This window comes from Hyperolius riggenbachi, chromosome 2 (genome assembly GCF_040937935.1).
Source record: "Hyperolius riggenbachi isolate aHypRig1 chromosome 2, aHypRig1.pri, whole genome shotgun sequence".
NCBI classification, from domain to species: Eukaryota; Metazoa; Chordata; class Amphibia; order Anura; family Hyperoliidae; genus Hyperolius; species Hyperolius riggenbachi.
Window position 1 is genome coordinate 119677115 of NC_090647.1, and position 15344 is coordinate 119692458.

Genomic DNA, 15344 nt, shown 5'->3' on the forward strand with positions numbered 1-15344 from the left:
AGCCGAAGTTGGTATAAATGGGCTCCACCAGGCGCCCTTTTTTACCGGCGCCCTTTTCATATAGACCCCTTTGCTAGGATCGTAGAAGAACCAGGTCACCTCTGTTTACCGACGAAGGGGTATCTGTGCACACGTCATAATAAAATTGAGCATAGACATGCAATTTTGGGTCATAGCTAAATAACGTGTATAAACCTAGCAGGGGGTGTAGTTATAAAATAGATCAAGTAATAAAGTACATGGAACTCACTGGCAATTTACTGTGTGACACCCCAGATTCGGGGGAGCATAAGGTGGGCAAATGCAAATACGGCCAAAGAAAATAGTTCCACCTCTGCTTCAATGTCACTTTTACAAAACTTTATTAATAATGGTATAGCACACTCTGCATGTCACTTCGTGTATCAATTAAAATCATAAAACACGCTGCTATTGATCTATAGCACAGCCGGCTGGGCACATGCACTCAGCACCAACACACCTCTATCACACACGGGATCCCATCACGCACAGTCCTATTCTATATACTATTGCACTTCTCCCAACTAGAAACCTGGGTTTCCCCCAGCTGAGTGGGGATTTGGTCTTGCAGCTCTAAAGGGGTATAAGTTACACTTCTATTACAGTTCCTGTTCGATAGTACTATGGCTCTCATTCATGATGGTAATTTCAAAAAGTCCGCTTCTATTGCAATTCCTGTTCAGCAGCAGTATAGCAGTCATTAGTGTTAGTAGCAAAGCTGTCTGCAGTTAGTCATATTAATGATATCAATACACGCTTCTATTGCATTCCTTGTTCCGCAACAGTATAGCAGTTATTACAATTCGCAATAAAGCTGTCTGCCTCAACAGAGGCTCTCACCACTCCATCATACGATTTTCAGCCATCAGGTTCTGTTCCCTTGCAGAGCATTCATACAGCCTTCATCCCATATACAGTCCCAGGGATAGTGCTGCCTGTGTGGTCTCCCCAGGTTGTGGTTTCCTGGTGTGTGTATGCCAGCATTAGCTCACAGCCGTAATCTGGTCAGTCTCTCATCCCCTCTTGTAAACAGCTGTTTACAAGAGGGGATGAGAGACTGACCAGATTACGGCTGTGATGATGGCTGAAAATCGTATGATGGAGTGGTGAGAGCCTCTGTTGAGGCAGACAGCTTTATTGCGAATTGTAATAACTGCTGAACAGGAATTGCAATAGAAGCGGACTTTTTGAAATTACCATCATGAATGAGAGCCATAGTACTATCGAACAGGAACTGTAATAGAAGTGTAACTTATACCCCTTTAGAGCTGCAAGACCAAATCCCCACTCAGCTGGGGGAAACCCAGGTTTCTAGTTGGGAGAAGTGCAATAGTATATAGAATAGGACTGTGCGTGATGGGATCCCGTGTGTGATAGAGGTGTGTTGGTGCTGAGTGCATGTGCCCAGCCGGCTGTGCTATAGATCAATAGCAGCGTGTTTTATGATTTTAATTGATACACGAAGTGACATGCAGAGTGTGCTATACCATTATTAATAAAGTTTTGTAAAAGTGACATTGAAGCAGAGGTGGAACTATTTTCTTTAGTTATAAAATAGTGGAAACTCTCTTCAATTCATCAAAAGTTTGGACACACTCCCCACTCTTGAAAGAAAGAAGTAGGCATACAAATGTTTCCACCGGTGTTTATTTGTCTCTCTCTGCACTAAGTAACTAGGGAAATAAAACAAATATATTCCCCTACTTACTACCTAATCTTCCTGGCCGACACCAGCTCTATGCTGTATACCTCTGGCTCCAAATGCATGTCACGTGATTGGGAGCTGGAGGCATGGAAGTATAGATCGTACAGCTGACTGGAAGAAAAGAGACCTGACGCATCAGTGGGGCAGGTAAACGTTACACTGCTATGTGGGGTGAGGTTGGTGGGGGTAAAAGGTATGTGTGTTTTATCAGCTACACAGGGGGATTTTCATATAAACAGGGGTCACCATGCACATTTTGTAGGGGAGTCCTGTGGGTTGTTGCTGCATCTGGGCTGAAACCGACAATATTTCTGGTTGAAACACTGTCATCCTCTGGATGGGAGGGCAGTGTACTTTTTTTTTGTTACTGCTTAGTGCTTACAAAAATGCACATTTGAAGCTCTTGAGGGCCACATCAAATGGCAAGGAGGGCCGCATTCGGCCCACGGGCCTTAAGTTTGACACATGTGATATACACATTCATATTAGACATAATAGGATAGTGTATGTACTATTTTCCACAATGCCCGTTTTTAGAATCAACAATCAATCATCAAAACTAGGCAGACGGGACTACACTGAGAGACTCGGGTGATGTGGTGCAGCACATATTCCGCATCACACGAGGCTTGGTGTGAGGAAGGATCATGTCCACTCTGCCTCCAGTCTGATTGGCTGCACATTAGAGTTCCAATTGAAAACTATTTAGTCCTGTTGAAGGATTAGGATACCACTGCTAGGGATTTGGTGCACAAGCCCTGGATCTCTAGTGCTAACAACACCATTACCTTTTTTTGATTCCTCATGCAGGGTTTCTCACGTACCTCTCCTTGCCTCTGGAGCTCCATTACAGTGACACATTCGCCAACCTTTCTAATGTTAAAACGCCAACTAAACTTGCCTATTGAAGCAAGTTAATAATTTAACCTAAATCATTTTAGCCACTTAGAAACCAACTATTATTATTATTAATTAGATTTATATAGCGCCAACATATTATTCAGCGCTGTACAATAAATAGGATTACAGACAATGATAACAGGGGTGACAGAACAATACAGGTAATAGACAATAGATACAACAATTCAGGTAATAGCAATAAGATACACAACACAATGCAGATAATAGCACAATGCCAGATCATAAACTGGAGTGGTAGTGGTAAAAATACAAGTTCCAATTTCTGGGTAAAGTGCACACAGTCATGTATGATACACAAGGGGAGAGGGCCCTGCCAAAGGCTTACAATCTAGAGGGAGGGGCTGGTGACACGAAAGGAGGGGGTGCAGCAAGAAGTTATTGGCAGAAAGGATTAAGGCAGTGTTGAGTTGATGTAGGCCTCCTTGAAGAAGTGAGTTTCGAGTGCTTTTTTGAAGGTGTTGAAGGTGGGAGCGAGCCTGATGGGCAGTGGGAGAGAGTTCCACAGGATGGGGGCAGCTCTAGTGAAGTCCTGCAGTCGTGCATGGGAGTGCGAGATGCGTGGGGTGGTTAAGAGGAGGTTGTTGGAGGAGCGAAGTGGGCGGCCAGGTATATATCGGCTGGCCAGGTCAGAGATGTAGGTTGGGCAGGACTTGTGTATGGATTTGTAGGCCAAGCATAGGATTTTGAACCTAATTCTGAAGTGAATTGGAAGTTGTGGAGACAGAGCGGTGAGAGGAGTAGATGAGTCTGGCTGCTGCTTTCATGATGGATTGTAGGGGGGCGATGCGTTTTTTTTTTTTTTTTAACTTTAAATTTTTATTAAAAGTTTTCAACATTACATAAAATGCAGCGTTTAATATATGCATTTGTAGTACTGTGGTGCTTTACATACACTAATATGATAACAAATATAACAGAAGTGCTCATGCGTATATGATCAGATCATATACAGAACGCTGAGTGAAAAGAAATAAAATGAATGCAAAAATTAAGCTATAAAAGCTAAGACCTATGTGTCACCTCCTTCCATGTTTCAGGTTCTTAAGGAGGGTGACCTAGAAAAATAAAGAGCAGACAAACCATGTCTTTATATGCTGAACATCCTATAGGGTTTAAGATATTAGTTGGGTAATTATGTATACCGACTTTAGCTCAAATTTGGTAGCGTCAGTGGTGTAGAAGAGTATTTGTAAGACACAAAAGGCCTGGTACTATGTCTCTATTTGGGGGAGAGAGAAGGAAAGGGTGGGGCGATGCGGTTTTGAGGAAGGCCTGACAGGAGGGAGTTGCAGTAGTCCAGGCGGGAGATGATGAGGGCATGGACAAGGAGTTTGGCAGTGTCTGGGGTATGCATTAAGGCAAACAGTGCACTAAACCCCTTATTCTGTAAGCTTGTATTGTCAGGATTTTTTTCTTCTATTGTATCTTGGTATCAATGTATTTACTTTGTCCATTATGTACATTATGGGTCCCCGTCCAATTCACTTTTTCCCCTAAGTGTTCTCCTAGGTGATATTTTTACATCTTATTAATAAAAGAAAACTCAGAATAATTTTAACAGTACTTTTTTTTACCTTCCTTTTGGTACTTTTTTAGTTGCGGAGTACTGAAAAGTTATTTTAAACAGAAGATGAAAAAATGTGATTGGGCCCAATATACAACTGTGTATTGTGTATTTTCCCCTTCTTTGTTTGTGTGATAAGTTTGTTATTTATACCATCTATAACGTGGAAGATGTTGAAGCTGTATGATACAATAATACTAATAATCAAAATCATTAGTGGCAGGTGGACTTGAAAGCAAAACTGCAACAAAAAATATTTTCCTCACTTTAGATAGAATGGGAAAGAATGGGCTACCATCAGTTCAAGCTGATACCTGTATATTTTATATGCAGGTATCTTCACCACTAAATGATTGATGCACCTTTTATAGTAGTGCAGAAAAACTGATATATTAAGACCGATGGAAGCAAGATTGGTCTCAGAGTCTTTATTTCATTCAACACCTGAAACCCGATTGGTTGTTGTGGCTAAATCTTCCTTGCACTTGGCATGATAAATCTGCCTATTGTGTTTTAAAATAAAAAGTAAAATGACATGGTAGAAATCCTGTTTTTCCTTTCCGTGTTTTCCCCAGGAGCAAAAATAATTCCGCCATAAGTGAAAATTAGATGCTGTCCCTACAGCACAGCAGTGGTCAGATCAATAGAAGATGGATTTTGATTGGTTGCTATGGGTACAGCACTTTGCACCTAGCACTTTCCTGTTGCTCATCTCAGACATTTCTGTCTTCCCTCTGCAAAATACAAATGCGGAGTATACAAGTGTCCTTATCCTAAAAGGATGGAGGTATGTTTGCAGGCTGTTGCTTAGCAACTCGAGGAAAGCCATACTGTTATTTTTGATTTGGGGACTTAAAGCTGCATATTTATCACGTGACTGCAGGTCATTTACTTCTGTGGATATGCTATGCTAATTAAATGGACTAAAGAGCAATTGGAAACAAAAAAAGCACTAAAGTACTGGCCTGCAGACTCGGTTATTGTCTATTGCATATGCTCCTGTAGCTTGGCAGCTCAAATCCCATTATTATATAGATAATGCATGTCTATGTTGTCAGCTTTAGGGAAAACAGTATAGTCTCTCTGCTGAGTTCAACAGACTTGGTGCAATGCAGGCTTATAGTGATCACTGTGTTTGTTATGTGTTAAATGTGAACTGTCAGATGGCTGTGACAGACGTGTGGCAGTGGCACCTCTGAGGTGCGCGACTCATTATGAACCATATAGAGATCCTGTTGCAAAGATGATTTATGAAGAGGTGGGAATAATCTGAGCAGAATCATTTAACCTGTTAGAGTCACTGGGGGAGGTTCTCGCTAGGATTAGAGGTATAACACACGCTATCTCCTTCACTTTCCACGCGTCGAGATCCCTCTGCAGAAGAGGCAGGCATCCTGCTACATGCCATTGCTGCTGCTATTAGTCCCCCCCTCCTGCTGCCCACATTTATACATCACAGCGCAAGGAGAATGGACTGATTTCCCTGAAGGACGCAGGGGCGACCACGGAAAATGTGAGAGGAAAGATAATTTGCATGAACTCCTTCCTTGCTGGTGCAGTTCTGGCAGTTAAAGGTCGATCCTGCTACCTATGGTACGTTGCAGAGTCTGTGTTGATTGTAGTGTATCAGGCATCACTGTAATGGTGCTATGAGGAAGCGTGTGCACCATGTCTGAAGCATGATTTTCCCTCCTTGTGTTGGTCGAATATGTCTAATATCAGTTAAGTGGTAGCGCGGCCTCAGCTCAGCAGATACGGTACGCAGACCATTACAGATTAAATCGATAATGTCATAGCTGAAGGCGCTGTCAGATTGGAGAATCGTTTAACCTCACAGTTCCCACTGAAGTTTCCAACAGTCGATGTCACACATGCCTATCTGTTGCCTCACTGACACATTTTTTTTGTTTTTTTCTTCACAGGCATGATGGAGTCTCCCAGCGTTGACAAGGAGCTGCTAGAGGGATGCACATCTCCCTTCGAATTGAAGTCCGCCCCCAGCAAGAAGATGTGGGTCAAACTACGAGCTCTGTGAGTAGCCAGTAAACGAAGGGTTAAGGGACTTTCCCTCCCCACATGCGCAGACCACCCATAGGAATCCCATCTTTTGCTGAGAGATTGTGATTTCCACCCCAGTTGCAAAAAAAAAACAAACCAAAAAAAAAACAAAAACAACACAAAACGGTTCAGCACAAAGAACCCTTCATGTTACAAAAACAACAACAACAACATCATTTAACCAGACAGCCACAGGAGGTACTCACCTGTAATGTTACCGCAGTCTGCTGCATTTAGCCAATTTGGGTTTCTATGCATTAGAGACATAAGTGAAAGCAGCGATGGCAATGCACTAATGCTAGCATTACCATGGTAACCTCCTGTGTAAGATTCTGATTAACTCCTTCATCAAAATCTGAACCATTCTCGGAGCAGATGAAACAATGCACATCTATTCTGTGCAGCACAGTGAATATAGGCAGCGTGTGTAATATGTTGTGTTTGTCAGTTTGTGCAAGTTGGACAGTGGCTTGTATATATCAGTGAAGATTTATTGTTTTGTGCAGAGAACAGTTTTCGCTTCTGCAGTTCAGGGTACAATTATCATTATACCTTTAGTCTAGGAAGGAGGACTGTTCATACACAGGTCAGGTGACAGCCAGATTATCTGAGAATTAAGGCACAACTCTCCTGTAAAAGTTGAAGATTACCTGCCTGTGTTAATATATACTTCATTTATTGCAGATCCTTCTCTAAGGTCAGCGTAGAAGGTGAATCATCGTTGACAATAACGATTGTTAGTGATTGTTTCTGGTGATGGTTTTAAGGCCGTTTTCTGTACAGACACGCTACTGAGCATCTGTCAACCAACTTGTTCTGTTCTATAGAGAGGAGATGGGGAGGACAAGCGGGATACAATGAACAAAACCGGACGTTTGTGTCAGTCATTTAGTGATCTAGCATGGCAGATCACTTAAAGAGACACTGATGCGAAAAAAAATTATGATATAATGATTTGTATGTATAGTACAGCTAAGAAATAAACCTTAGGAGCAGAGACATAAGTCTAATATTGTTTCCAGTACAGGAATAGTTAAGAAACTCCTGTTGTCATCTATGCAAAAAAGCCATTTAGCTCCATGACTTTCAAAGTCACAGAGAGCTCTGTATTCTGAAGCTTGTTACCTCACCTGTCAGTCATTTTATTGTTTTTTCTTCTGCAGACGAGAGGTCAATAGTTCACTGGGCTGCTCTGTAAAATCATTTAGAATGCTGAGTAGTGTGTAAACTGCAAATATTAGAGAATGATGCAATGTTATAAAAAACACTTTATATCTGAAAATAAAAATATGAGAATATTTTCTTTGCTACTAATCTTCTAGTAATTATCCATACTACACAACCAATTCGTTATATCATAATTTTTATTTTGCTTCAGTGTCTCTTTAACACTGTTGTGGGACCTCATCTGAGATGACCTCAAATGGTCATCTTGAGCGGATGGAAATCTAGCATCTGTATGTTATTTACCGAGGGACACTGCTGTGAAAGCAGCAGAAAACCAGAGACCTACGGTATTTCCCTGTTAATGGGAACCTAAAAAGGTACATGGAGGCTGCCATATTTATTTCATTTTAAATACAGTAATACCGGTTGCCTGCTTACTTCTTTGGCATCAGTAGTGTCTGTATCCCACATGTGAAACAAGCATGCAGCTAATCTATTCAGATTTTTGTCAATGACCACTGATCTGCATGCTTGTTCAGTTTCTATAGCTAAACTCATTAGAGGCAGAAGATAAGCATGACTACTAGGCAACTGCTATTGTTTAAAATTAAATAAATATGTCAGCCTCCATATCCGTGTCACTTCAGGTTCCCTTTAAAGTGTACTTGAGATGGGCTGGAGAGAAGAAATTATACATTCCTGGGGCTTCCTCCAGCCCCCTCTAGGTTGATCGCTCCCTCCATTGCCATCTGGATCCTCTGCAATTTGGCTTGGAAAGTTACCCAGTTGGGGCCAGTCGGTGCAGTCCGGCCGTGCATGCTCCCCCTTCATGCTCCATCAGCTGGAAGCGTTCTGTGCCTGTGTAGTAGTACTGCCCAGGCGCAGATTGCTACTGTTGACAGCAGCCTCAGATCGGCGGACTTTCCGAGGATGAATTGCGGAAGATCCAAATGGTCCTAGAGGATGACGAAGGAGTGATCAGCCTGGAGGGGGCTGGAGGTAGCACAAAGTATGTATCATTTTTTCTCTCCAGCCCATCTCAGGTTCCCTTTAAATATGGTCCTCTTTTTCCAGTCACTGCTTCTCTCAGTGCAGCATGTGGCAAGATGACAGAGTAGGGCTTTGACTGACAGAGGCACTACTTTGTCATTCTGCATAGTGCTGTGCTGTGAGAGAAGCAGTGACCAGATTTGATATGTATTGCTCACTGAGATTCTGCAGGCTGGCAGGGCAGTGCCTGTCAGATCTGCTGCTTTTCCCACATGGATAGTTTTATTTGCAGTCATCCTAGATGATCTATTTTGAAATGATTGCAAACAATCTAAAGCAATCCTTTGATTGAATCTGGTTAAAAATTCCCATTCAGTAAAATGCTCACATACTGTATGGTTGAAAGTTATCCCAATTGATCAGTTTTAAGAAGAATATTATTTTTTTTTATTTATACGGCGCCAACATCTTTCACAGTGCTGTAAACAGTACACAACAAATAGTGGGGGGCATAGATACATGAGAAGTTCAGGACATCCAGCAACACAAATGCTGTACATACAGAGTTGATGTTTGGTTTGCGACATCACCAATACTGGTACATGTTCATATGATAAATTCTAGAAGAATAGAAATACTAGGAGGTGGTCCCTGCCCTTTTGAGGCTACAGAGGGTAGTGTGTTGGAGACAGTAGAGGAGGAGACACAGGGGTTCGCAAATGAAGCAGTTAGCTCCAATGCTACCTATGAGAACAAATGAAGGTTTGCAGGCTCAGAGCAAGATGGACTGGCAGTGGGAGAGCGTTCCAAAGAAGAGGTGATGCTCGTGAGAAGTCCTAGATGTGAGAGTGAGAGAAGGTGACTAAGCTAGAGGACAAGAGGGTCTCCTGGGAGGAGCAATGGTTCTGTGTGAGATGTTATCTGGAAAGGAAATATAAGGAGGTGACAACTTATGTAGAACTTTGAATGATAGCATGAAGAGTTTAAACCTGGATTCTTTGGGTAGTAGGTAGCCAATGGAGAGATTGGGCTGCAGAGGGAAGAGAAGTGGGAGGAGAGGTGGAGCAGGCGGGCAGCAGAATTCAGTAGGGAATGAAGAGGTGCCAGTCTGTTTTTTGGTAGACCGCAGAGCAAAATGTTACAATACTCAAGACGGGATATGATTAGAACATGTACAAGCATTTTAGTAGCCTTCTGTCAAAGGAAGGGACACATTCTGGAAATGGTTTTGAAGAGCATAACAACAGCAACAAAACTTTTGTAAAGCGCTTATCTCCCGTAGGACCCAGAGAATATAAGCTTGTTTCAGATCAGTACATAAAAGTGTGTGCAGGGGAAAAAGTAAAGTGATCATAAATGCCAGACTAAACAGGTTCAGTTTTGATTTAAACATGTCCAAGGTTGGAGCTGTCTTGATTAAGTTTCGTAGGCAGCCAATTTCCCTCCCATAGCTATTATTTTAATCAGTGCGTATGGTGGTGGTCAAACTTCTGCCGGACACAAGCGCCCAAAATTCCTGCTTTCCCCAGAGAGAGCCTTGATGCTGCATGTAAATAAATGTTCATGTTTTTTGGATCCCACCATTGGAAAGGGACTTCAGAGGTAAATGAGGTGGAAGCAGGTAGCAGGTAGCAGGTGGATTTGTGTGGGGGTGAAATATCCAAGAAACAGAAGAGGGCAGTTTTGATAGCTGTACTTTGTAAGTACAGTTATAGATTATCCAAGTATAATCATCCAACGATTCAAAAGACAATGTAGAGTCTACCAGTCACCTTTCTCAAGTTTGTAGTGGGTATGGTTTAGGGCCTAGTCACATGATCATCAACTCTGCTACTTCAAAGTCACTATGACTCATCTGTCTTCCATTAGGATTGCTCTTCAAATTGTTGCCAGCCTTCAGCTACTCAGTAGCTGGAGGGCGGATCTGTACGTGTGCATCATCACATCTTCAATGCATTTTTATAGATAGTCCCCTTAGTGACATGAAGGATTCAGTGTAATTTGGCGCTATGTGATAGGTCACTAAATGTCACCCAGTTGGGTACTGAGCAGTTAGGGTAGAAAGTCAAGTTGCTTGTTTGTTAAAGGACAGCTGTAAGGAGAGGGATAAGGAGGCTGCCATATTTATTTCCTTTTAAACAAAACCAGTTGCCTGTAAGCCCTGCTGGTCTATTTGGCTGCAGTAGAGTCTGAATCACACCAGAAACAAGCATGCAGCTAATAAAGTCAGATCTGACAAAATGTCAAACATCTGATCTGCTGCATGCTTGTTCAGGGTCTATGGCAAAACGTATTAGAGGCAGAGGATCAGCAGGATAGCCAGGCAACTGGTATTGCTTAAAAGGAAATACATATGACAGCATCCATATCACTCTCACTACAGTTGTCCTTTAACCCCCTTGGCGGTATGAAAAATACCGCCAGGGGGCAGCGCAGCAGTTTTTTTTTTATTGTTTTTTTTTTAAATCATGTAGCGAGCCGAGGGCTCGCTACATGATAGCCGCTGCTCAGCGGCATCCCCCCAGCCCCGCCGATCGCCTCCGGCGATAGGCGATCAGGAAATCCCGTTCAAAGAACGGGATATCCTGGAGGGCTTCCCCCGTCGCCATGGCGACGGGGCGGAATGACGTCACCGACGTCAGCGACGTCGGGACGTCATTGGGAGACCCGATCCACCCCTTGGCGCTGCCTGGCACTGATTGGCCAGGCAGCGCAGGGGTCTGGGGGGGGGGGGGGGCGCGCGCCGCACCGGATAGCGGCGATCGGGCGCGCGGCGGCGGCGATCGGGGTGCTGGCGCAGCTAGCAAAGTGCTAGCTGCGTCCAGCAAAAAAAAAATTATTTCAATCGGCCCTGTAGGGCCTGAGCGGCACCCTCCGGCAGCTTACCCCGTGTCACACACGGGGTTACCGCTAAGGAGGTTAAAGTCTTCCAGTTGTATAAAGTTTCATAAAAGCACCAAACATAAACACTTGTACCGGTATGAAAGCAGTTGTAAAGGCCGCAGTCTGCTTGGGATTACACGATTTTATACGTAAAAACAAACATTTCACTTGTGTTATATTGCTGTATGATTTTTTTTTTGGTGTCACACGATTTCATTTTTGACTCATTGATCTGCATTGGCAAATTGTAACATGTATGAACTGATCAGTGTAACTTTTCCTATGATTCAAAGGATTTTTTTCATGATTCTGTATTTAACATTTAACATGTAATATATTTAACATTTTCCAGAAAAAGAAAACAGATTTGTTTTATTGTATTTGTTTAATAATAATAGTAATTATTATTATTATTATTATTATTATTATTCCATTTGACTGCCTTTGGCAGTAGTTTAGCAGCGTTTGCCTGTACAGCATGAGGGGCTTATCTACAAAGTGCAAAGAAATCAGGAGCAAGTATGAATTAGTTGCCTAAAAAGCAAGCAACGATACCTTTTAATTTAACAAAAAAACAAAAAAAAACAACATATTTTTTATATTATTATTATTATTTTGTACCTGTATTTAAGTTGTAAATTAGTCCTAGGGTTGTTGAGGCAACACACACTCAAGTCAATAATACGTCAAGCTTACCTGTCAGTAGAAAAGGAAAAGGACTACTGTTCTAGATACTGAAGGTGTTAAAGAGACTCTGTAACATTCAAAACATCCCCTGGGGGGTACTCACCTCGGGTGGGGGAAGCCTCCGGATCCTAATGAGGCTTCCCACGCCGTCCTCTGTCCCACGGGGGTCTCTCCGCAGCCCTCCGAACAGCCGGCGACTGTGCCGACTGTCATTTCAATATTTACCTTTGCTGGCTCAAGCGGGGGCGCTGTGGCGGCTTTCCATTCCGAACTACACGGAAATACCCGATCTCATTCGGGTCCGCTCTACTGCGCAGGCGCAGGAAACTTGCGCCTGCGCAGTAGAGCGGACCCGACGGCGATCGGGTATTTCCGTGTAGTTCGGAGCCGACAGCCGTCAGAGCGCCTGCGCAGGAGCCAGGAAGGTAAATAATGACGTCACCGCTGCCCGGACTCCACGGAGGGCTGCAGCGAGACCCCTGACGGATGGAGGACGGCGTGGGAAGCCTCATTAGGATCCGGAGGCTTCCCCCACCCGAGGTGAGTACCCCCCAGGGGATATTTTTATGTTACAGTTCCTCTTTAAGGTGCCCACCTACCTTGATATGATCTGTTCATACAAGTCCATTGCCATCTGATCCGTTGCTTTGGTTTATTTATGTTCTGATGAGCGGACTGCAGAGTTTTGCAGTAAATGATAATTCCGGACATTGGACATGTCACACATAGCATGCCTGTGTTGGAATGTCTGATGTAATGTACCCAATGGAGACTCTGTGAACAAGAGTTCCGTGCTATGGAAGGTAACAGCACATGGATCAGGCCTCAGGCCTGGTTCACACTGCAATGGACCCAGCCAGATGGTGCAGTGCTATGCTCATGTTGTACTGATATACTGGGCCACTCTGTTGCTTTGTCCGCGGCACTCCTCAGTCAGACGCGTGTCATTCATCGGATGAATGGCAACACACTAACTGTCAAGCCAAATCGTGCCAGTTGGGATTGTCCATTGCTGAAGCACAGCAGCCAAACACAGACATAATGCAAATGGACCTGAGTGAGCAGATCTAGAGTAAAGCATGGGCTCATTCTGTATGTCCATTGATCTGCTCCAGCAAAGGCCCTGGTGCAAACCTAATGTGAACTGCCCCTTAAGCTTTTTTTCCTGCAGCACATTCGATGTGAATGAAGCCATTAATTATCACTGGCTCTCAGTGTTTCTGCATCATTAAAAGGCACAAAAAAAAAACATGTATGAAGTATGATGGAGGCTTTACAGCAGGGGTGTCAAACTCAGTCTAATTGGAGGCCAAAATCTAAAACATAGTCTAAGTCACGGGCCAAGTTGTTTATTAAGATTTGACACTTACCGAACAGTCTAAAACTAAGTGACATAACTATAGCGACCGTGAGGGGTCCACACCTCCCCCTTCTGCAGTGTGGCAGTTTAATATTCATCTGCTCCACTGATGCTTCAGGTCTCCTCTGAGCTTTCTGACAGCCACATGCTCTATGCTGCATACCTCTGGCTATATTGCAGTATGTCACATGATCGGGAGACCGTTTGGAAGCACAGAGCGTGTCACTTCCAGGAAGAACAGAAGAGACACAATGCAGCGATGGAGCAGGTAAATATTACACTATTATGGGGTCAATTCATAAAAGGCTGTGCGGGAAAAAAATCTTGTCGGGAAAATACCGCATTCGGTATTTTAGACTTTTGTGTGCTAATTCATAAAAATGTTTACAGTTGCAATAGAAGTGCAGGGATTTCCTGAACTAAGCTGGCTGTAACATAGGAAGCTGCCGAGTTGATACATTTTCTCCTTGCAGAGACAGCGTTACAATAAAAGAGGCATCCCCAACTTCCCTTTAGATGTTCATTTCTTGTTATACTGCTTCTGTTTGCCCTGAATCTGTCTTTTAGTTTTTCTAAACAATCTATTTCATTGCCACAGCTTAGAACAGTGATGGCTTACCTTGGCACTACAGCTGTGGTGGAACTACAAGTCCCATGAGGCATTGCAAGACTCTGACAGCTCTAAGCATAACTCGGGGAGGCAGAGGTATGATGGGATTTGTAGTTTTCTCACAGCTGGAGTGCCAAGGTTAGCCATCACTGGCTTAGAAGAACTTCAAGAAATGTTACACATGCAGGCTTTCTGATGTAAAAAACATATGAAAACAGGTTTCCACAAGAGGTAAAAAATCTCAGCCTGGGGTATTCTGGGAAGCCTTTTTTGTTCCGCTCTCGCTGCTGCTGCCTGGGAGATCTGTCTCCATTAACTTTGCTGCTATCCGCACCCTTATCACCTCTTCAAAGCAGTCAGTATTCTCCGTCACAATACCGCCTGCTCTAATCTTTATGAATTTACATTTACTGACATTTACTGACATGTGCTTGAGGTGTTCACCACACAAGGCGGTAATTTACTTTACTGCTCGGGAATGTCAGCTTTTCATGCGGTAACAGCTTTTATGAATTGACATTTTGCTAAGTGTTCGGTAAAGTCAGCTGTTTTCAGCATCACGGCATGCGGTAATGCTTTATGAATCGAGGCCTATGTGTTTGGGGGGAGAGATGTGTAGGTTTGTGTGTCTTCCTAGGAGGGTTTCGATCCAAAGAGGGGGCCCCATGCTAATCTCGTTGGTGGGGTCTCCCGTGGGTTATTGCTGCACCCTGGTTCAAACTGACAATGTTTCAATAAGAAACACAGTCACCTGTGTGCTTCTCTTTCTTTTGCTACTTGTAATGATGGACCTTGGAAGCTCCTGAGGGTAACATTAAATGGCAAGCAGGCATTTGGCCAGCGGGCCTTGTGTTTGACACCTGTGCTTTACAGTGTGACCAGCTTTAATTCCATAGCTGTATAATGTAATTGTTGTTATTAACTTGAAAAGGGAACTATAGAAGCTTTGATGATTAGCAATTCAAAAAAAAAAAGAAAGAAATAATGTGATTTTACTCTTTACTTTGACTCATGTGAAATTTGACTTTTTAGTGGTAAGTCTGCCTTATGCTGGCCATGTACCAATAGGTCCATGAGCTCTTTGTGAGGTTGGGTGGCTTTGTGTTAGACAAGTGTTAGCCTGAACGATTCATCCAATCAAGACCATATCGGTGGTTAAGCAAACATGACTAAATAAATATACAGATATTATACCACCTCATCTAGCATGCTTATTTGATAGCTCAGTACTGCTGATTGAATATTGATTGACGTTTCACCATATACCTGTGCTGATTATCAGGAGATGGGGTCCACAGTGGTGTGACAAATTGTCTAAATCTCCACAATATGGTTGCTCTTTCATTTAGCGTTTCAAGTGTAATATGCCCAAAAGGCG

At 43.1% G+C, this 15344-nt stretch overlaps 1 protein-coding gene across 15 annotated transcripts in view; it reads left to right on the forward strand.

The window, feature by feature from the left end:
* PDE1B (phosphodiesterase 1B) overlaps nt 1–15344 on the forward strand; it is a 493290-nt gene that overhangs the window by 62534 nt on the left and 415412 nt on the right. For 6 of the 15 annotated variants that reach the window (XR_011026081.1, XR_011026080.1, XR_011026082.1 and 3 more), the window contains exon 2: nt 6134–6242. Coding sequence is in view for 10 of the 15 variants with exons in the window: in XM_068267286.1 (XP_068123387.1) it covers nt 6134–6242 (109 nt within the window). In the remaining 5 variants the exon portion in view is untranslated. The other 9 variants (XM_068267290.1, XM_068267293.1, XM_068267296.1 and 6 more) reach the window with 9 other exon arrangements.